The sequence below is a fragment of the Genypterus blacodes genome, unplaced genomic scaffold (assembly GCF_046128005.1).
Source record: "Genypterus blacodes isolate CSIRO-AG114 ecotype Tasmania unplaced genomic scaffold, CSIRO-AGI_Gbla_v1 ptg000243l_1, whole genome shotgun sequence".
NCBI lineage: Eukaryota > Metazoa > Chordata > Actinopteri > Ophidiiformes > Ophidiidae > Genypterus > Genypterus blacodes.
Window position 1 is genome coordinate 174652 of NW_027467041.1, and position 23284 is coordinate 197935.

Below are 23284 nucleotides of genomic sequence, written 5' to 3' on the forward strand. Positions count from 1 at the left end.
TCCTCTCTTATTCTACAGCCACATATTTATTTTTCTTCCTCTCTTTCTGCGGGTCTGACTCTCACGCTCAGCACTGGGGCCAGGCGCTCCGACTGCCCGGGTTTGGGTCGTTAATCACTCTTCCCTTCTCCCCTCCGTTCTGAGAAACACACTCGCTAATTAATGGAAAGCACTTTATGACAGTACACAAGGGTTTCCTGGAAATTAACCATTAATCTAGACTTCCATTACATGTCTAATAGCATGTGGTGGGCGGGGATGGATGGGCTTTAGAATGATGGAACAGGGTGATGGCAGTAACAGGAGTCTAAGGAGCAGAGCTGCATAAATAGCGTGTAAACCCTCATTAATGTTAATGTGGCATTAGCCAAGTCAATGACTGCACAGGTTGATGGATGGTGTGCCGCTTCACCGCCGACTGTTTGTTGGGATAAACACTGAACAACACTTAGCCTAAGTGAGCAGGAGGGCTGGTTGCAAGTAATGTGTGTGTTCCTACAATGAGTACGTTTACTTCAGAAACACTCAGATGTGTGTCAGGCAGATGTGTGATGTGATGTGATTGTGTCGCTCTTTGTGCCAGAGTATGGCTCTGTGTCGTTCACAGGGCTGCTAAAAAAAAAAGTCTGAGAAAATGATTATAAACTTTCCTAAAGGCGTTTTAATGATATGTTCTTAGAATCTGTAAAGTTGAGGTCATAACTTCCATCCTCAGACAATGGCAAACACACACACACACACACACACACACACACACACACACACACTCCTCCCAGCACAGCAGAAGACGAAACAATCTTAAATGAGGCTCGTCGTATATTTAAAGACAACATTGTTTAAATTTTGTGTCTCATTTTCTCCCTAAAGCCACCAAACACACACACACACACACACACACACTGTTGACGCTTGGCTCTTTGGCTCCGCTCACACGCAGACACACAGCCATAATCTGAAGTCCATATAGGGATTGTGGTTGAATTGGATTATGAGAGGAAGTGCAGCAGGTGAAACGCCACTGAAGGTTCACATCCTTCACTAAATCACATTACAGCTGCGTCTCCATCTGTCAATCAGAGGACAGCAGCACTGATTGATGGGGATTTCAGTCAGATGATGAGGATGTGAGTTTAAAGAAGCCTTTATGGAGCAGGAGTGATGTTTAACACCTCAACATACTGGGGACTCGTTCAGATCTTATTTCAACTTAATCTGATCTCCAATTCTGAATGTTGTCGCCATAGTAACACATTTCTATAACACCGAAGCGTCAGAATCTTGTCCAGGATCAGCCAAACCCCCTGAAATAGCTCTGATACGCTCCGGGACATGCTATTTGTGTGTTTACTTTCACAGTATTGTATTTTGTTTAGACATCCATCAGGAGGAAACAGCATCTGAGAGAGAGGAGGAAGGAAACAGGATGAAAACAAAGGAAGAGGAAGAGGAGCTAACGTGATGCAGACTGCTGGTCCTGGTTCAGCCGGAGTCGTGCGGACGACAGTGGCGCCACCGACACAACTGATGGCTGCGGTCACTCACACAGGACCTCTTAGTTTGGAGGAAACCATTAAACAACAAAACAAAATAATGAACCCAGGCAGCATTAATGTGGCCCAGGTCAGCCATTATCCTGACCTCACATCACTCACTGGGATCCTCATCCTGCGCCGAGTAAGAGACGATGTGTGCAGCAACGGAAGCTGCTCGTCCGCTGTGACGTCCCTGGATCCCACGCTGAGTGTGAGCTGGGCTCCTGGGCGCCGCAGAGAGGAAGAGGACGATGATGATGGGTTGCTTGTTGGTTTGTTGACCCAAAACTGGTTCCTGTCTGTACGTCCATTAGACCCACTTTAAGTCATCGAGCGGATTGGATTCTAACTCTGACCTTTTCCCACAGGGTCAAGATACTGGGAAGGAATACAGGAATTGTGTTTGTATGAATCTTTACACAATTGCAGAGATTTCTAGAGCAAAGTACAAAGAAATAACCACAGAAACGTCTCTCACAGTCCAAACACATGCAGGCTTGAGCTCTAATTTGTCCGTCAACCTTTGGTATTGACTCCCATGAGACGTGACGTGAAGCTGCTGTGACTCTTTGCTCTGAGTCATCATTTTCTCCATCAGGATTTGGCAGCTAATGGTAAATAAATACTGAGCACGATACTGAGCTCTGATGAAGAGCTGAACTAAGCCTTCATCCCCTCAGACCGCTGCCGATGTGGAAGCATTGATTTCCTCATAAATCCGGGCTTACAGGCAATGAGTCTCCATGACAAGAACGGCTAAACACCGCACAGATGGATCAGTTCATCAATATCCTAGATGAGAGCACTTGATTGATAATGTCAGGTTATTATCTTATGTTGCTATTGAATGAAGCATCTCATCCAAGACGTTCTTCATATCAATACATCTCCTGCATACGGCTCCAACAGGAAGCTCACAAAACTCAATAACCACAAGCAGAAACAATAACAGTCGACCAAAAATCAACGAAAATGGCCTGAATTGCAGAAAAATCAAAAAAAGTCAAAATATTTCCCATCCGTCACAAACACTCTGCATAAAGTGTGGAAACAGGTTTTATAATTAAATGTTACAATAAGAGGAATGAGTCATTATGAAGTTTCCTGTCGGGTTTCTATGACGAAAGAAAATCATAAACAAAAGTCTTGACTCCCTCACAGAGTCTCGCCCTTTTCTGAAACTCTAATATACTGAGTTTGTTTACTTTATGAGTTTATGTCACACAAGGTAAGGAGTAAGCTGGAGCCATCAGACCCGTGTCAGAGTCTGAGTCTGTGTGCTCGTCTGCCTCTGGCCCCTGCTGCTCACTCCTCACTCCTCACTCCGCTATGAAGAGAGAGAGAGAGAGTCGCTCCGGAGCCAAAACAAGGTCAAAGCCACTCAGAGACGATGAACTTGAAGCAGACAACACCCAACGCCCAGAGCTCCAGCAGCCCGGCGCTCCCAGTCTGTTTACAGTGGAGGCCGGGCGTTCAAGGCAACATGCTTTGCGTTGCAGGTAATTGCTTGTGATTCTCTCTCTCCACTTCAAAGCCGGGCGGCGCTGCGACAGGTCAGGGGTCAAAGGCTACACCGTTGCCCGAATGCCCCCCAATTTCCTGTTTTGTCTGGCCCTGCGAGTCCAAAGGGATCTGAAAGATGAAGGCCATGTGCTGCTGGAGCCAACGGGACAAAGAGCGTCTGCTTATCACTGCGCCTGTCTGTCCCGCCGCCTGACTCCTTCCTCCTCTCCTCTCTGAGTATCTGTGAAGCTTCTGAGCTCACACACACTCTCTCTTTTGGAGCGATAGCACGGCGAGCCGCTTCCCTAATGGAACCGCAGTGTGAGAGCGAGAAGGCAGTCAGCTTGGAAAATGGAATGCAGACATGAACTCCCTCATTTCATCTTGTCAGGATGAGTCCTTCTTTATTGCCACGGTAAACGCCAACCTCTCCCTCTCCCACTCCTTTCTTCTCTCCCCTTCTTCCAACGGCGGGGCCTCTCACACTTTCCAAACAATTTTTGAAGTTATTTTTCTGCATTTTGGGGATGACGACATGCAGCTCAGAGAGAGAGAGAGAGAGAGAGAGAGAGAGAGAGAGAGAGAGAGAGAGAGAGAGAGAGCGGCTCTGTAGAGTCAGACGAGGCAAAGCAGGGGAGTTGGATCAAAACAAAAAGCAGGTATAAGGTCGAGGAGCCTGGAGTCAAATCAACACGCACATCACCCTGCAGACAACATGCAGAGAAACCACTGTGTGTGTGCGTGTGTGTGCATGTGTGTGTGTGTTGTGGGGGTGGGGTTACGTGCGAGAGAGCGGCCCCAGAGCTAAATTACACTGCAGCATGGTCCCTCTCAAAGCCCACATCTGGGATTGGCCCTGACAACTGGATGCCGTGCTGCTCTAATTTTGGTAACTTTGTTTATAACCCTATAATAGAGACAGTATAGGACCACAGGGCTGGAATGAGGGAGGGCAGGATGCAGCCAGAGACTCAAAGGCAAAGCTCTCATTTTCACAGACCTTGTGGGGTGACTTGCTGGCTTCTAAAGGAAAAGTATAAATGGAGGTAAAAGAGCTGCTGGAATTCCTGCATGTATTGGATTAGGGGGAATTCTGTCGTTACTCTATCCTGCTTTGTTGTTTCTTCTTCTTCTTCTTCTTCAACCCAAACCCTCACAGTGATTCCTCTTCAAACCTGCAGCCTGCGAGTCCCAGCTTGTCGAGCCGGAGCGAGTATGGATGGAACAATATGAGAAATCTGTAATTATATTGGGAGTAGATGTGGGCTTTGCCGGCTCCGCCCCCTTTGGAGTCTCAGCATGTACATAATCACTGAATACACTTTGTCAACAGTGGATAACCTGCGTGCTTAATAACAACACTCCTGCCCTGAACACAAGGCTCGCCCGGATGGAGACGGACTCATCCAAACACACACAAGTACACTTTCCTATTCATCTGCCCTGTTTGAAGTGCACATTGTTGTTATCTTCCTATTGTGATGAACATGGACGCACGCCAACGTCTGACGCTGGTTTAATGTGCCGGGATTTAACCGCCGTCTATTCAAGCCTCTGTCGCTTTAAGAGTCTAAGCTGGAGTCTGTGGGCCTTTGTGTTTGTGGACACTTAGACTTTGAGTTTAACACGATACAAGCCATCTACTTCACTACTTTGCCCGTTATTATTATAGGTATTATTATAAATGAGGTCATGTGACTGAAGACTTCCTGCTTTAAACCAGCAGAGCCTCGAGTTTGACTCCACTTCTCCCAGTTTGCATCTAAACTAAACTCCACTGACTCACAGATGTTAATCAAAGCTGCCCGGTGAAAAAGTGACAGCATATAAACTCTAAACATGAGTGAGAGTCTGCAGCAGGCGCCAAACCCTGAACATCTCCTTCCTCAGTGCACTTAAGCAAGGCACTCCACCTCGCGCTGCACTTGTGGTCACCGTGGTAACGCTCCACATGGCTTTTTAATTGCCCGTAGGAATATTTTTAAAATGAAGCGCCCATCTGGCAATATTTTACACCGATACATTTGAATCTACATGAAGCGATGTGACCACTAGAGGGCAGAACACTGGAGGCCTCTGAGGCCTGCAGCTCTAATTAGAGCTCTGGAGCTTTTCACACACTTACAAGCACACTGCAGTGACTCCTTGGTTCAGTGTGTAGACATGAGGCCCTGCAGAATGTGTGAGTACTATTTATGAAAGTACTATTCATGCAGATTTCAGTCTAGTTGTGTGTTTACATGTTGGAAAAAAGGTTTGTTGCCTTCAGAGGAGAAGAAAGAACAAGTGTGCAGTAGTCTGAGACAAGTCCTGGTTGAATACATAAGACAGGATAAGTTGGGCTTCTTAAAAATATTAAATTAAAGACGATTAAATCTTTTTCATTTAGTTTCCATTTCATTTTATTTCCAAAGATTCTTATTTGTTGGATTCACATTGAAAGCTTCCTGTCCCACCAGCAGGGGGCGCTTCACACATCGACCCCAGTGTTCCTCTGAGTGCAGCACAGTTTGAGCATAAACAGCAGTGATCGCCGTGTCTGTGTTTAATTTGCTGAGCGTCATTGTTGCGCGGTGATGCAGCGGCATGACTTCCCGCTGCGGCCGGCGCCTCAGACGGGACGTTCGCCACGCCGCCTGATTTAAAGATGAAGATGAAGATGAAGACCTCCACAGAGCTGCACAGTGACGGGGGAAACTTTGATTTGTAGCTTTCTGAGCAAAGTTGCCGTCGCTCCGGTTCTGCAGGATTGAAAACATCTCAGCGTGCAGATTTAGAGCAAAAACATCCCCGACTCTCCGGACTACCGTTCATAACATTTGTTGGCAGAGGAAGAACAACAGGATGTGAGGAGAGGCCTTTTCTTTTATTCCCCCGCTGCTGGACGCACAAACCGACTCAACCCTCTGTTGAAACCTAACAGGCGTATTTATTTGTATTCAGATCAGAGGATTGTTACAACTTTGCCAGACCGCAAAAACGGCCTCCAGAGAGTGTGAGGTTTGTGTGTGATGAGTTACACTGGAGCATGGATGTAAACAACGCAGTAACAAAAGAGAGAGAGCTGGCCAAACTTTTGTGGGACGGAGAAAAATTCATTCAAATCGCATTCGGAACAACAAACATTCACCCTGCAGCTTTTCCCAGTGAGAATCACAACATAAACTAATCACACTTCCTCCTGGTGGGAACGGATTTGGGAACGTTTGAGGGGGAAACTCTGCCCGGGTTCGCTTCTGACTCGGATCCGTTCAAACCGGGAGTCAAACCCTGCAGCCGGCGTTTACACTGAAATGAGTTTAGCAAGGCACTAAAAGAGAATTCTAACCTCCTGGTGACGGCGTGAGCAGATCTGCCCGGCGCTAAGAGCGCTGGCGTCCCACTTTAACGCAGGCCGGGGTCGCTGTGATGGACGCCACATGCCGCGGGAACACTTTTATGGAGAGGGAAGGAGTCGCAATAAAGTCTCCACTCCCTCCGGCTCCGTTTAGGGAAATGTTGGGAAAGATACAACAAAGAGAAAAGTGGCACTGGAGATGTTTGCATGCAGACTTGTGCAACAGCAGAACCCTCAAATTGCTGCGTGAGGAGCGGCCATGTTTGGACGATGTCATTATCTAAACACGGCAGATTTCATTCCATGATTGGGACAGAAAATTGGATTAGAGGGGAAAGGAAAGAAAAGAAAGGAGGAGAAACTTCATCCCACAGTTTCAGATCTGGATTTAGTTTCACTTAATTACAAAACTTCTTAGAGAATAACTTAGGAGTTCTTTGCTATCTGTATATTAGATTGTGTATAAAAATACTGCCGGTCTGCGCAGCCTCAGAATCTCTTCATCTGTCTGCGCTCCTGTCGTCTCTGCTTCTTCTCATTCACTTCTTCAGGGGCCGAGGGGCCTTCAGCCGTAAACCAGGGGCCCAGGAGGTTCACCCACAGCAGATGGAGGGCACGGGCGGGGGCCTGAGAGAGAGAGAGAGAGAGAGAGAGAGAGACAGAGAGAGAGGCATAAAGAGAGGGACAGGGAGAGAGAAAGAGAGAGACACACACACGTTTAATCTTAACAAAAATCAGAACAATGGATTTCCTAGATTACCACCAGGAGGCAGTGTGTGAACTCTACTCACTTGTTCCTACATTGAGGTGAAGCATGAGTGTGTGTGTGAGTGTGTGACATTTGGGACACGACTGATTCATGGAACTTTGACTTCATTTTAAAGTTGGTTTAGTTCATTTCAGTCTGTAAGAGCAACGTTAGAGGGCCGAATGGGAAACAAATAGTAATAATAAACTACACATTATCGTGTGTGTGTGTGTGTTGGAACAGAGCAGTCATCTCCCCATGTGGATCAAACAGTTGGTGAGTATGCATGTGTGTTTGTGTGTGTGTGTGAGTGTGTGTGTGTGTGTTAGCTCAACGTACCAGCAGCCAAAGATACCAGAAGTATGAGGAGACGGTGCTGAGCACCTGGACGATGGCTGTGAGCAGGATGACGTCCTTCAGGTGCCTGAAGACACAAAGAGAGAGAGCAGAGTGAGGAGCAGCAGAGGAGCAGAGTGAGGAGCTGATTGGTGCATTTCAGTCTGACACCATGAAGCAGATGTAGACTGGACTGTATCTGGTAAAACTATACCAGCATTGATGTGCTGACTCATTCTGCAAAGAGATTGAAGTAGAGAAATACTTTTCTAGGCTGTGTGTGTATGTGTGTGTGTGTGACTCACTCTGCCATCCCCTGCTCCATGTTTAAGTCTATTCCTCCGTCCAGCAGAGCTCCGTCCTCAGAGAAGGCCGGCTTGGCCATGGCAGACATGGAGCGGTAACTCCCCACATACACAGACAGAGCAAAGCCCAGCAGCAGCTACAGAGGGAGGGGAGGGGGGGGTCCCATCAGGGCCAAGAAGGGGGGGAGGAGAGATACACAGAGGACAAGAGACAGGGATGGATTTGTGAAAATGTCTTCACAATCTGAGCAATTCAAACTATTTCAAACTATCTGAACTCTTTGATGTTATAATCAAACTCACCCATGTCCAAAATGTAGATGAACCGTAGAAAACCAATAGATTGACAGCAGCATAAATGGCCTGAGGGGGCAGAGGAGAGCGATCATTGAGTGAAATCAATAAGATGAGGGCGCCGTCAAACAGATACAGCTACAGGCAGCGTCTCCATCTGCTGGCTCCGCCCACTCAGGAGGGGGCAGGGAGCAGCTCCAACCGCTCTCTCTCTCTGGTCTGGAGCTGCAGCCGTCCTGCTGTCATGGACCTCATTTGAGTGGCACACACTTACGTTGGCTCCCAGGATGACTCGGGTGTAGAACTTCAGCGTGGCCTCGTTCTCCTCGTAGATCTGCTTCTTCCCCTTGGTGCCGACTTTACCTTTGGGCTGCAGGCACAAGACAGGAAGAAGGGTCAGAGGGGTTAACAAAGCTTCCTGCGCCCCACCAGCGCCTGTGCGGTTGTCCCCAGTTCCGCTTCTCCCACCCCAGAACATGAGACACGTCCGACAACTGAGGCAGAGGTTCAACTTGTAGAAAATGGTGGGACTCAGATTTAAGGATTAAACGTTTTCCGCTAATCTATTTCCACCGGTAGGAGGCGCTGTAGAGACACAATAGTCTTTGAATGAACAGCAGATTCCTGTTAGGATGTAATGAGGAAACGAGCAGTTACAAAGAGGAGCTTTGAAAGTTACACAGAGTGGCTTCAATAGCTTTTTGAGCTGTAAACAGGAATTTCCCAGAAGTGCCTGAAGGCAGCATCAGACCATATCAGTTTCACCAAAACAACAACATAACAAAGAGTTGTGAGTAGTGACTGATTACAACGAGATTCACTAATTAAAGTAATTATACTGTAAAGGTTCATGAGTCAAAGCCTCTCACACACACACACACACACTTCATTCTCACACAACCTGTGTCAGTCTGAGACAGACGTTTATCAGCTACAAACTCATAATGTTAAACATTAAAGAGAAGCTGTCTGTGGTGAAGCAGCATATGTGTGTGTGTGAGTGTGTGAGAGAGTGTGAGTGTGTGTCTCACCGCCATTGGCTCTCCGCGCTGCTGAAAGCTTCACAAAGCTCTGTGTTTCTCTGACATCCACCTGTGATTTCTTTGCTTCTTTATTTTACTGCATCGAAGCACAGGGAGCCAAACGTCGCGGCGCTGTCAGGTTCTTGTTACACATCAGCATTTGGAGCTGCTGAGGCGCCACATATCCGGCGCACTGTAGTGTCGTCATCCACCATTCCTCCACTATTGCTGCTGAAGTTTGGTGAGCGGGCGCCATCTGCTGGTATTTTTGTGTACAGCAATGTTTAAATTATTAAAATAAATAACATAGCAACAGTTGCAGCCAAAGAGTATAATGAGAAAATACGCTAAATAAAATACCATTAATAAGAAGCATACATTACTCAATACAATTCACCACAAGATTGATAATTTATAAACATTAGCATTAAAAAGGATATTGACTGTAAAAAAAAATGTAAATCTCAACCTTATGGACGGAATTGGCCGATTATTGGTTTAACTATTTTCTCACATGCTATAATAAATATAAATATTATTAATTGAGTAATAGTGGGACGTAATGGGACAAATTACGGCTTCCGTTAGGGGGCGCCATTGCACAGCAGAAGTGATGAGGCACGTTCATTCGCTTTATGTAATCCCAGAACTATCTGACCCTTCTCGGGGTCCGTAGCTATGGGAGTCACTCTGTTCCCAAACAAAACCCCTGTGCTCACGTTTGGCTCGATCAATGCCTCTTTTCACTATAGTTAAGTGATTTAGTGACCATTACGTTTTAGATAGTAGATTTACGGTACAAAATGTTATATTTACTGCAGGTGAAACTCGGCGCTCTGGTCGGTTTGTTGTGTTTAACGCTTTTTTTTGGATTTATCCCCGCTCGAGTCAAATGGTTCAGAGATACAAACGGGACAGGTATGTGATCCACATCTGGACTCTTTATTAGTGTGTTGATAACACATCTGTATGCTCTATAATAATCTGTATCAATAGAATGATGAGGTTTATCGGCGTGTTTGTCATAACAAAGTGTATGTGTCTAGACGTTATGGGCTCGATGCCGAAACGGGGTAAACTGATGTTAGTTTGCTGTTCATTTGTGTTCTACAAAGTTCACAATTTTCGTTAATATGTGTGTGTTAGTTTATTTCCGGCAGATGTGTGTTTCACTATCATGATCACATGATGAGCTGAGCAGAGCTCTGAGGTATCTGTCTGTCTGTCATGGGGCTTTTAAAATACACTCAACTATGTCCCTAGAATGCTGAGAAACACACATCACGTGTTCTCCATTATCAAAAACTGATGCGTTCACTGCGGGGAAATAGAGGAAATGACATTTGTGGCTTAGAAACTGTGATTGTGGTATCCAGTTATTAGAATACAGGACTTGTAGACAAAGTTTTGATTTAGGATATATTACAGAATGACTTCCTGTAACGTTACAACTCCCCCGACAGTTTTGTAATATTTCCCTCTAAATGTACACTTTCATTTGACCTTCTTAGGTCTTCTTAACTCAAATGCAACATGACGGAAACTTTATCAAGTCTAATTTTGCAAATGTTTGGTAAATGGAACCACATGGGAACTCCAAGCAACGTCATTGTGGTGTCGTTGCTATCAACAAACCAAACACAGCACCTGGAAGACTGCAGGAACACAATGTGGCTGAGAAGAAAATGGTGCTTGTGGTGATACATTGTTAGATTTTGGTAGAATAGCAACACAAAGCTCACACTGATGTCTATTCAGTGCAGAATCACAGTGAAGGCGATCATATGGAGCTTGTGTAGCAGCTTTACTGTACCCTCTGGTCTGCAGTCAGCTGACAGGATGGGGCCTCACACCTAAAGCCTTCTTATCCTCGTGCCTGATCTCCGCTCTGCCTGCAGCAGGGTGATGAACTTTACCTCTTTGAAATGGAAGTGAGAATGTAACCTCCATCTGATTTAACGACTCTGCTGAGTCACTTTCCCTTCTGTGCTGCGATGCAGAGATCACATGCTCTCTCTCCCCCCCTGAGCAGACCGTCCTGTAAAAGGAAGTTGTCTCCTCTGCAAATGCTTTATCTGTAACATAAGCTATCAATAATTTTCAGAAAGCAAACACACACCCTCCCAAACACACACACACACTCATCGACCGCTCACAGATACTTGGAATCAACAATAGGCATAAGTAGCAGAACAAACAGTGTTGATCATCTAAAGGTGTGGATGTGATTCTGTCTGTGTTCATAAGCAATCTGTCCTCAAACAAATCACGTCACATCTTAATTACACACAGTAAAGAGTTCAGCAGGTGATCATGGAGATCTGCACCACCACAGAGTCATGGAGGAGTCAGAGTGAAGCTACAGTGACTCCTGCTCTTCAGCTATACAAACACAAGATTCCTCCTTCCTCTCCTAGAAAGCTGGGACTCGCTCTGAGGTTTGATTCTTAGAAAAGCACCGAGGCAGAATCAGGAACACTTAATCCTCCTCCTCCTCCTCCTCCTCCCCCTCCTCCCACATGTGGTCTGATCTGTGGTACGGTCGCTGATTAAGGTTTGTTGTGTTTTCAGAAATCCACCGCACAGTTCTGAGCCTGATCAGCTGTTTTGCCGGCGGAGTGTTTCTGTCAGCATGTCTGCTCGACATCATCCCAGACTACCTGTCAGACATGAACGCCGAGCTGGAGGCTCGCATGGTGGAGGTATGTGGAACAGGATGATGATGTCATCTTTCTTACTTCTTATACTTCAGCTCAGTTCTGGTTCTGGTTGAGGCTGAGCCTTATTTCCTCTTGTTTTTGTCTCAAACAGCCCGGCTTCCCCCTTCCAGAGTTCATCATGGCCGCCGGGTTCTTCATGGTCCTCATCTTGGAGCGGATGGTGATGAGCTGTCGACACACTGGAGGATCTCAGGCAGAGAGGGCGCCGCTTCTACAGGCCAACGAGCACGGGCACGGACATGGACACGGACACGGCACAGCCACAAGCCGGGACCTGGAGAGCAGCGGCCACCACATCCACGTGGACCTTCAGGCCCACTCCTCCTTCCGCTCCTTCATGCTCTTCCTCTCTCTGTCGCTCCACTCCTTGTTTGAGGGTCTGGCTATCGGCCTGCAGCGCACCGACTCTAAGGTGAGAGAACAAACACTCCAGCTTCTTCATATCGCCTCCATCTTTTCATCTACAAATCTTGTAAATAGGCATTTCCTCCCCTCATCATGAGGCGGCGTCACGTTACCATGGGATCCCATTTAGAACGTATTGATCTACTGTTGCTTATCTCAGTAGATCATTGATCCACTCAGACAGTCTGGAGCTTCTGGGTTGTGTTTGTCTCAACATGAACGCCTCTTTGTCTTCTTCAGGTGTTGGAGATCTGCATCGCCATCCTGGTCCACAAGAGCATCATCGTGTTCAGCCTGTCAGTGAAGCTGGTCCAGAGCGCCGTCCGGCCCCTGTGGGTGGTGGCTTACATCGGCGTGTTTGCCGTGATGTCGCCTCTGGGTATCGGCATCGGGATCAGCGTGATGGAGGCCCAGCTGGCGTCGGGCACTCTCATCCAGGCCGTGCTGGAGGGCCTCGCCGCCGGCACCTTTGTTTACATCACCTTCATGGAGATCCTCCCCCACGAGCTGAACTCCCCGGAGAGGCAGCTGCTCAAGGTGCTCTTCATCCTGCTGGGCTTCAGCGTCATGGCCGCCCTCTCCTTCCTGGGCTGAGACTCGCTCGCTCACACACACACACACTTTGTGCCACCTACTGAAGCTTCCACACAAACTTTGTTCATAAAGACAAACTGATTTTATTAGAGAACAGGAAGTGTTAGTTGATATCTGTATGGTGATTTGATGTCAAAGGTAGCTTGACAATAGTTTTAAAAATTTTAATAGTTTTTTTTAATTTCAAAGAGAACAACAGAGGAGCTTTGTATTTATGAGGAAGTGCTGAAGGAGGAACAGACGAGGCACACACAACTTTATTTATCTGGGGCCGTGTTTTAACGTGCTTTAGACCTGCAAACAAAGTGATTGTCTCTGACCTTTGACCTCTGGGAACAAAGCCAATGATCCTGTTTATTAATCACTCACTTTGGTGTATCAGCGCCTTACAAACACTCACGTTTACATTTCATTCGGAGCGGACGCTTCATTTCCAACAGAAGCTCCGTTTAGATCATTGAGTTTGACTGAAGAATGATGTCATACTGTTCGGTCTCTGCTCAGGTCTTTGTTGACATTAATGAGGTTTCTGCTGACTCAGGTCTATGCTCATTGTAAATTAGATGATTTGATATTTCACACATTTGTCAATAATCATGTTACTGGAGAGTTAGTTATCTATTCAACCAGTTGCACTTTTCCATTCCAGACTCTGATTGTCAAAACAAATGAGGGCAGCAACCTTACAACCTCACAGCCTTAAGTATCCAGTGTTAAACAAACTGCTGACTATCATTTGCGCTGACATTTGGCTTGCAGTTTAAACACTTTGTCAGCTGTCAATGCTTTCACTTCTCTTTTTATATTAAGAATAGATGTTTTATCAACTCAGACAAACTTTCTGCTTCATTTGAAGAAGTAGAATTTTACACTGTGGTCCAGAACCCATGACTGCATTATTTTACATGTGAAAGTCTTTTTAACACTAAGAAAAGCCTTTTGTAAGCCTGAGTAAGAAAATAAAATCTTAAAACCATCCAGTGTGTTTGAAGTCTAAAGTGATGTCATGTTTGATTCTGTCATGTGACGCTCAGATTGGTGACTGAGCAGAATGAAGGGAGGAAGTTGGACTGTGGGAGGTTCACAGGTGTCAGATAGAATTTGTCACATTTCATGTTAAGTTGCATCCTTGACTCATTGACTTCAGTTGGTTGTTGAACTACTTTGAGCTCCAAAGGCCGTTTGTGTATGAGATATAAAAAACCGTAAACCTCACCAAACCTGTTAGATTGTGCCTTATGATCATTATCTCTGCAAATTACAGTACGTGTTTTGCCTTGATTTGTGTGTGTGTGTTTGTTTCCATGATAACTCAAGATGAACAGCTTTAGATGTCAAGGCTCAGGGAACATTGTAGTTTGTAGTTTTGAGGTGGTTTCAGATTGTAGCTTTGAAGTTTGTTTGTTTTTAACATTACTTTGAGTTCATAGACAACCATTCAGACTGCTTGTCCTGTGTTAACACTAGGTTACCACTAGAGGCAGCAGATATTATACACAGTACAGCTCAACTTCAAACCAAAAGGCTATAAAAGATAAATGTACTCAGAAATGCATCTTTTGGGTGTTAAGGCAAGAAATAAATAAAGCATATTCTTTCATTGAAACCATTGAACCACAACATGTTAAGTATACACATGTTAATGTGTATTTAGCATTTACTCATTATTAAACAATGAAAACTATGAAAGTAAACCATGAGACGTTCTATGGAGTTGCTCAGCATTCCACTAGATGGCAGTGTTACTGGGCTGCTTGACAGCCTGGTGCTTTTTGGCCCTTTGACCTCTTCAGTACTTGTGTTATAGGAGAAGATTACAAAACTATTAATCAAACAAATAATGTACATGAGGTTAAGAGTATAAACTAAACAAATCAGACAATAATAATATCTTTAACCTGTCCTTTGTTGTCATTTAAAGCCTGAAGGTCTTTAGACTATAAACCAAATATGTAAACAGATTAATGCACTTAAAGAATACAACACTCAGATAATTGCAATAAAAAGCCTCATACCTCCACCAAGGCCAAACTAGCAGAGACAAAATCAGCGGGACTCCATCCTTCACCAACATCAGCCTCCTTGGTTCAATCAATCAATCAATTCACCCTTAGCAGGTGGTTCAAATGATCAATAGACCATCATGAACCTTTGGACGTGTCTCTCAGATCGTAGATATTATAGATAAGACGAATATTGTAGTCTTTCCTGGTTGGTGGCATGGTGAAGCTGATATTGTCTCCATCTACAAAGTATATCCATACTGGCCTTTGTGTTGCTTCAGAGTGACATAACTGCGGTGCATTCCTCCACATCAAGGAGACAAAAACCCCTATAGAGCGGCCTGATGCTGCATGGAGACATTGTTAACCCCTGTGTGTCTTTGAGAGGGGATAGGAGGTTATTCATGAGCGCTAACTCACTAATGAGAGATGAACAATAGCAGAGTACAGTAAGTCTGCCAGGTCGTGATGACAGAGGCCTCAGTGTGTGCAGGGGGAGGGGGGGAGGGAGGCAGGGGAGCTTCAGCCCAGCTTCAGTGTGGGACAGACGCTCATTAACCTCCTCTGTCGGCCCTGACGCGGCTCTGATCTGCAGCCTTTCTCTCACTCACACACGGGAAAGCAGATTCCATCCTCAACCAAAGGCAGCTTCACTTTTCAGGCTGCGGCTTGAAATATCAAACAGAAACAACAAGGAGCACCAGGGAATCTACAGTCACTTCAGCGCTGAAACAACTAATGCATCATTTGGCTCAACTCCTTACTTATATACTTGTACACACACACACATTTACGATGTACACCAGTGAAGATAAAAGTAAATGTGTGTGCAAGCACTACAATACAAAATACTAGTTGTCCTGCCAACGGTGCCACTTGAAGATCGGTGCGCGAACAAAAGATTATAACATCCAATTAATGTGTCCTATGATTTGTTGATGGAAAGTTGTGTGATGTCGTCCAGTCATGGATAATTAATCTGCAGTCTGGCTCTGAAAACAAGTGAGTCCCTCAGCTGTGAGGTCCCACTGTGTTAAAGAATGTGCAGCCAGGAATGTGTAAGGTGGTAAGTGTGTGTGTGTGTGTTCCTCCTGAGAAATGTTCCCAAGAATATCAAGATCAAATCCCTCCGTTCACATCACATGTAGGATGGAGCGGTCAGAGCAGCTGTGTGAGTGCAGCTCCTCAAAACATGGAGGCACAAGATGGCAAATCACTTCTAGTCCAGACTTCCTGACCACACAGGTGTGAATCTGTCCTCACCTGGAGAGAACACAGAGGCACAGGCCCCGATCCAATGTTCCTGCCTCTATCTAAGTCTTTCAATAGCATCTCTACATATCTGATCCTTGTGTTTACATGGTTTGGGCCTGGAGATGAACCTGTGTGGCCTCAGATCAGCTGGGGAGGCGTTCATGGGCGGCTGCCAGGAAAAAGACTTATACGAAATTGGGATCAAATTCTTCCAGCATTGTTGGAACGAGCTCACGCTGAGATATGAATCACAAGACTAAATGAGTCCAAACTTTCTCTGATAGCCTCAGAATTCACTTATTTCACTCTGAAAGCGTTCCGTTAGTGAGCGTGAACCGTTCCACATTCCCTGCATCTCCTCATTGTGTGTGTGTGAGTCCATTCCATCTCTCCTCCTCCTCCATCCCTGCTCCTCCTCTCAGTTTTAGGCAGATTAGCCCGTCAGCGTAATCCCCCGTGTGGTTGTAATCCCCCTTTGAGTGACAGGCCGGGCGACTCCTCCCCACCTGGCTCCTGCTCCTCTTTCCTCCCCTGTTCTCCTCTGTCACTCTCTCCACTTTCCTCCCATCCTGAGCGCTCTAAGGTAAGACTGCTGGACTCTGATGGCTGCTAAAGGTTACAGTTCTACATGGATATGAAATGAAATGCCGGTGTGTGTGTGTGTGTGTGTGTGAAGCTGTTAAATGAAGTGTGTCGCAATGTATTCCACTTTCCCCTCCATATAAATGTAATATTCTGCTCTGTGCCGTCTCAGTCAAGGAGATTGATGTTGTTTTAAGTGGAGATGATCGCTTTGACTAAGGATCAATAAGGTGGAGGAGGAAAACATGGATCTGTCCCTCTGGTGATCACATAACCTGCTCTGTAATCTAGAGCGACACCTCAGCTGTGACATGCTTCATGATTCCTGGTTAGAACTGAATCAATAGTGTGTTTGATGTGATATTAAGAGTGTGTGTGTGAAGCTTTAAAAGGCTGATTCTCTGTCTCTGCTCTGTGTTTTCGGCCGATCCGGTCAAACTGACACATGACTGACTGACTAACTCATCACAGAGTCGTTGCCAAGACATTGACAGAGTGTGTGTGTGTGTCCATGTAACAGCAGGTTTAATATGTGAGATAAAGTCACGGTGATGATTCTCTGATGTTTGCTTGAAGCTGCCTCCTGTATGTCTGAGATTAGAGAGCACAGAACAAATGGACGAATGCATTTTGATGTGCTCCATTTCCTCTTCCTCTGTAGTGTAAGTGAAGCTGCTGTGAGACGCTGTAACCATGGCTGCGGTGAGTTTCAATTATTCAACAGATCGCTGAGTGTTGCTTTGCTTAATCCAATTCTGGTGTTGGTCACTGTGTATGTGTGTGTGTGTGTGTGTGTTGACTGTGTGGCTCTGTGTTGTTGTGCTGCTTGATGTTTTCACCGGGCCGGACTCTTAACATGAGGAGGCTTTAGAGGTCCAGTCTGTGATCATGTGAGGCAGATTAAGCAGCGCTTCAGTGGTGTGCATCGCGTTTTGGGTGACAAGGGGCCGAGGGGGTCTAGAGGTCCGTGTGTGTGTGTGTGTGTGTGTGTGAGAGGAAACAAAGCATCATGTTGAATACGAGGACCGGTACTCAACATGAAGATACAAACACACACTTATTCTCCTCTCTGGTCTCCATGCAGGCTGGATCTTTCCGTATGGTGTCAGAGGAGGAGCAGAGCATGAGGTCCAAGCTCGAGCATCTGACAGTGAAGGACCACGGGCCGGTGTTTGGGCCCTGCCTCAAACTGCCTGCTCACACTGTACAAAAGGTGCAAACTCACTCAGACCTGGACAAAGATTGAGTGTTAGGAGACTCAAACAGGTCCAGATGGATGTTAGACACTAAATCTCCTCTCTGGTTTTGGTCTGCAGGCGAAGGACGAGCTGAACGAGACAGAGGAGAGGAGAGCCACGTCGCTGAAAGACCTGCGGGCCACGATGAGGGACAGAGCGGCCGAGGGGGACGACCTGGCCAAGATGGTGCTGGAACGTTTCCAGGAACAACCGGATTCGGTGCTGCTGAGATTCCTCAGGGCCCGGAAGTTTGACATGGTTAGAGCCCACGAGCTCATGAAGGGTGAGTGAGACAGCTGAGTGACACATCTGAGGCACAGAGACACTTAGTACAGGGTTATTAGGGCTGAATTATTATCAATATTATAATAAAGCCACCCAATTCTCCATCTATCACATGACGCAAACATAGAGGGATATTTTTCCTGTAATATTTAGTAAATCTATTGTTTTCTAGCTGCTGCAGAGATCTAACAATGCTTCTGCTAATTGAGGGCCAAACTTCTTCTTTTGTCCTGGTTTGCATGAATCCTGCCCTTTGCTGACAGGAGTGTGTGTGTGTGTGTGTGTGTGTTTGTGTGTGTGTGTTCATTAACCAGGAGCTCGGAGCTGAGATGCCTCTGAGTGTCCAATGACAAAGGCCTCCTTTGTGTCCTAATAGGGCCAAGTTTACTTTAGCTGTGCTGTGCTGGGAACATCGCCCTGCCTGTGCTTAAACACACACACACACACACACTGATGTGGGACTCTCACACACAAACAAGGAGCATTCGGAATCTAGCAAAAAACAAATGAAGCCAAAGTATTATTCTACTTTTCTTATCCTTGAGTACAAACACAGGAAGCTTCGTTTAGTGATCTAAACCTCAACACAAGGGGAAACAATGAGACCTTAGAACCAAGATAACAAAGAACACACACGCATGTGACAGGGGAATGTGCTGTGATGTGAACATGAACTTGTTTGCTGGGGTTAATTGGTGTTTGCCAGTGAAGCAGTGAACACACGTGCACGTTCACATGAACTCTCCTTCACATGCTGAGGGATAATTGGAGGCCCGGCACACAGCGGAGGCTTTGACAGAGACTTCTTTGTGTTTGGGACATCAAACTCTGAACTAAAGGCATTTACACACAGACTGCATGTGAATGTTTGAGGCTTTTGGGAGAACTTCTACTTTTCCTCCAGTAGAGTTCAAAGGGAAACGATGTAAAAACACAGAAATCCCCAAATTTGGACATGAAAGGTTGAAACCAGGCCGCAAAATCTGTATTTCTACTCCTTATTATAAATACTTTCTCTTATCTAATGACTTAATAACTGAAAAATTAATGAATGTAGGACCTTTGTCATGTTGATGCTTTGTGTTCTTTGTATATTTGGGGTCGTCTAGGTTACGTGCGCTTCAGGAAAGACTACCCCGAGCTGTTTGAGAACCTGACCCCCGAGGCGGTCCGCAGCACCATCGAGGCCGGGTACCCTGTGGTCCTGCCCAGCAGAGACAAGTACGGCCGCGTGGTTCTGCTCTTCAACATCCAGAACTGGGACCTGGAGGAGATCACCTTCGATGAGGTAACAGACAGGGAAGCTACACACAACATCAAGCAGCACCGCGACCATGCAGTAATCCCTCTGTGTGTGTGTGTGCGTGTGTGTGTGTGTGTGTGTGTGTGTGTGTGTGTGTGTGTGTGAGACAGATTTTAAGGGCATACTGCATAATCCTGGAGAAGCTGCTTGAGAGTGAAGAAACTCAGATCAATGGCTTTGTCCTGATTGAGAACTTTAAGGGCTTCACCATGCAGCACGCCTCAGGGATCAAACCGGCTGAGCTGAAGAAGATGGTGGACATGATGCAGGTCAGAGGCCACACTGAGAGTTTGTTACTGTTATCATTCAGGAGGAGCAGGAGGGAGAGAGGAGAGAGGAGAGAGGAGAGAGTCCAAACCTGCTGTTGTTTGTTTGTGTTTGTGTTCAGGACTCCTTCCCGGCTCGGTTCAAAGCTGTCCACATCACTCACCAGCCCTGGTACTTCACTACTACCTACAACGTGGTGAAGCCCTTCATGAAGAGCAAGCTGCTGGAGAGGGTGAGAGGGGGTCAAGGGTCATGCAGTCTGAGCCTCCACGTGTTTCTCATTGAACTGAGATTGGAGTCTTTCACCCAAAAATGGAGACACAAAAACCTTCAATCATCTCCAATTAGTAAACCTGCTATAAACTCCCTCCCTCACTTCCTGCACTCACTCACTCACTCACGTCCCACCTGTGTGTGACTCTCCTCAGGTCCTCGTGCACGGCGACGAGCTCGACAACTACTTCAAGGACTTTGACCCCAGCACCCTGCCCACAGACTTTGATGGAAAGGCCTCACCGGTGGACTTAAAGGCCATCGCCACCAAGCTGTTTGGCTCGGAGGACACGGCTCTGTGAAGCAGCAGAGCAGAGCGACAGAGGAGAGGAGCGTCCGTCACCCTACCTGCTTCTACGTGATCCACATCAGATAGGAGAATTTTATAAAAGCTAGGTTGATATTTTCATTATGTTTCCAGACGTATCTAGAGTCGAGAGGAAGGGGGGATTTGTAAATGGGTCATGATGTAGAAAAGTAAATGGATGTTTAGAGAGTACAGAGAGTGACGGAGGGTCGAGCCGATTACACTGTAACAGCACAGAGAGAGAGAGAGAGAGAGAGAGAGAGAGCGAGAGCGAGAGAGGGAGAGAGAGAGAGAGAGAGGTGAGAAAGGTGTTGCTGTAGCTCAGGTCAAACTATTTGCTGTTCTTTGCCTTAAAATAAAAAGTCCATAACCTCATAAACACAGCGATGCCTTGTGGCTGATAGACGAGGGAGTAAAGAAGCGGCTGTAGTCCAGATTCTGTATATGAAGTTGTCAGGAGTGAGTATTAGAGTCGTATGAAGAGAGAAGATGTACGGTAGGTAAACGTGTTGAAGCCTTCAGATGTCCTGCTGCAGCCTTGTGTCCATATGTGAACGTATTAACTGATGAAGACTCTGATGCCTGTATTACTACAAAGATCCTTTTTTGTTATTTGCATTGGATTTGGAAATGTATCTTCAATAATCAGATCTGTGTGTCGTCTCCTCATTTGGTTGAAGTACAGCGCTTCATTCAAATACACACCAGAACAGAGCACAGTGACCTTTTGATGACCTTAATGCAAACGAAGGAAAATATTTCGTCCTCTGTGCTGCGATCCATGTTATCTGTCTGCTGACACTGTGGAGACCCCCAACACACACGAGAGAGAGAGAGAGAGAGAGAGAGAGAGAGAGAGAGAGAGAGAGAGAGAGAGAGAGAGAGAGAGAGAGAGAGAGAGAGAGAGAGAGAGAGAGAGAGAGAGAGAGAGAGAGAGAGAGAGAGAGAGAGAGAGAGAGAGAGAGAGAGAGAGAGAGAGAGAGAGAGAGAGAGAGAGAGAGATATTTGACAGTACAAGATGTCCCAAACAGCTGAACAGACCAGCGACCTCGCCTGTTATCTGCCTGCTGATCTGCTGGATCATCAACTCACTGCAACAGACCAACAAGCCTGATGACACCTTGATATTAAATAAGATTTCAGTTCATATTAAAACATGTTTCATATTGTTTAAATCAAACAATACACTTCCACGAAACACTAAAGATGAATCCAGTCACACACACGTGTACATGAACCTGTGTGCATGTGGAGAGGAGCTGCAATTAACTGAGTGTGTAATGCCCCTAAGTGCCACTAGGGGTCAGCCTGGATAACAAATGTCCATGATAGGAATCGCAAGGAAACTTAAATAAAAACATTTGTTAAGGGAAGTGACGCACACAACTTTTTTCTTTTGAGAAAATAATTTATTTTGGAACACAATAACCATTTTTCTTCAAGTTAATAGATCACACACACACACACACACACACGCTCACACACACACAAACATACACACCACTGTTTTCTTGACCAAACACACCCGGGGTGCAAAACAAAGTTACATCATGACTCCACGTGTGCCAGTTTAAATCCACACTGCCTCAAACTCTGACCGTGTTTCACCCTCAACATGTCTGTAAACACAGAATCAGAGCTGGAGGAGGTTTGGGGTTTCAGTTTGGACCCTCATCCGTCTGGAAATCTTTTAGAGGAACAGAACAGAACACCGAGCAGATTCACCCCCATGTGTTTTGGGAAAACGTTGACATTTTAACAGGTTAACACTCGACCTCTTGACCTCTCCCAGCAAGTAGACACGACCCAGCGAGTAGACACGGCCCAGCAGGTAGACACGGCCCGCTGTCTCCCAAAACAAAGAGGTCTGACTCACTGGGGGTCAAGCTGAGCACAGAGCACACGATCATATCAGCACAGGAAAGGAACACCCACATCCCAGCATGCATTAGTGATGCCTCATGTATCTTATCTTTGTTTCATAATACTTTGACACAATTTTCCCTTTACTACATTCACCCCCCCCATCCCCTCCCCTGATTGGTTATTGCCTTTATCTTTCCTCTCCGGTCCCTCATATCTCTGAATATACATCTTTTTTTTTTTTACATTTCTCTAACGTTTCACTGTTTAAACAAAAGTCATGTTTTGGTTCAAAGGTCAGTCAGAAGAGGTGATGTGACCCAGGACACACACACACACACACGTCATCAACACACACTCTGATGCACTTACACAAGGAAACCATGACAACAGGAATACAGGAGAACAACACAATATACAAAAGAATACTCAAAAACAACCAAATAGAAAAGAAAAAAAATCATAAATCCAAACATGCATTTCTGTGCAAAGTTGGAAGGCAAAGAATCCCAAAGAACCATGGGCGTCCCAGCAGACACAGGTTAGTGCTGGTGGAGAGGAGATTCCTTTACACGCCAAATACATCAGACTGCCCCTGTGTGTGTGTGTGTGTGTGTGTGTGTGTGTGTGTGTGTGTGTGTGTGTGTGTGTGTGTGTGTGTGTGTGATGAGGTATCATTAGGAGCGTCAGACCGGACGCCTCTGTGGTCTCACTGCAGGGGAAGGACTGGCAGTTGTAATTTGCTCTCCCTGACAACAGAGGGCAACACTGATTTGTGGTCTGAGAGAAACGCGGGACAGGGGGGCAGGAGGAACGACAGGACGTGTGTGTGTGTCCCCGAGGTCCAGACAAAGGGGGCTCAACCTGAGGCTCACACATTCAGGCTGCTCTCCAAGAAAACGGTCAGCACATCTGTCAGGTTCGTCTGCAGGATGAGGTCGGCCTCATTTTAAACACCAGCTGAGTTAAGGGTTAATTTGTTAACAAAGGACAAATGAGAATCAACACACAACTTCACTTTCCTGTGCTGCAGTGGCCTCTTCATCATCAGGCGTATGACACTAAGATGCACGCTTTCCTGAAATGAGGAAATGACCGTTTTGAGGAGAAGCA

The 23284-nt window shown here is 46.0% G+C and overlaps 3 protein-coding genes across 4 annotated transcripts; 2 read left to right on the top strand and 1 right to left on the bottom strand.

Moving 5' to 3' along the window:
- Positions 1-5940: 5940 nt before the first annotated feature.
- Positions 5941-9275, bottom strand: tmem208 (transmembrane protein 208). Of its 2 annotated transcripts, XR_012965549.1 has the most exons (7): positions 9087-9275; positions 8330-8425; positions 8065-8124; positions 7762-7898; positions 7460-7544; positions 6325-6999; positions 5941-6275 (listed from the first exon to the last, which is right to left on the bottom strand). XR_012965549.1 is itself a non-coding variant. In XM_076171271.1 (6 exons), the coding sequence occupies exons 1-6, from the start codon at positions 9090-9092 to the stop codon at positions 6862-6864; spliced, it is 522 nt and encodes a 173-aa protein (XP_076027386.1). In that variant the 5' UTR covers positions 9093-9275; the 3' UTR covers positions 5941-6861. The 2 variants fall into 2 exon arrangements, 1 of the variants encoding a protein (XP_076027386.1); XM_076171271.1 differs by having other exon boundaries at positions 5941-6999.
- A 505-nt stretch (positions 9276-9780) lies between these two features.
- slc39a1 (solute carrier family 39 member 1) lies at positions 9781-13748 on the top strand. The gene is made up of 4 exons (XM_076171273.1): positions 9781-9995; positions 11649-11779; positions 11889-12209; positions 12443-13748. The coding sequence occupies exons 1-4, from the start codon at positions 9881-9883 to the stop codon at positions 12794-12796; spliced, it is 921 nt and encodes a 306-aa protein (XP_076027388.1). The 5' UTR covers positions 9781-9880; the 3' UTR covers positions 12797-13748.
- Positions 13749-16583: 2835 nt separating this feature from the next.
- Positions 16584-20612, top strand: LOC143016776 (retinaldehyde-binding protein 1-like). The gene is made up of 8 exons (XM_076171263.1): positions 16584-16636; positions 17297-17337; positions 17720-17848; positions 17952-18156; positions 19268-19446; positions 19572-19730; positions 19850-19960; positions 20157-20612. Exons 2-8 carry the CDS (start codon positions 17329-17331, stop codon positions 20301-20303), a joined length of 939 nt encoding a protein of 312 aa, XP_076027378.1. The 5' UTR covers positions 16584-16636; positions 17297-17328; the 3' UTR covers positions 20304-20612.
- Positions 20613-23284: the final 2672 nt, after the last annotated feature.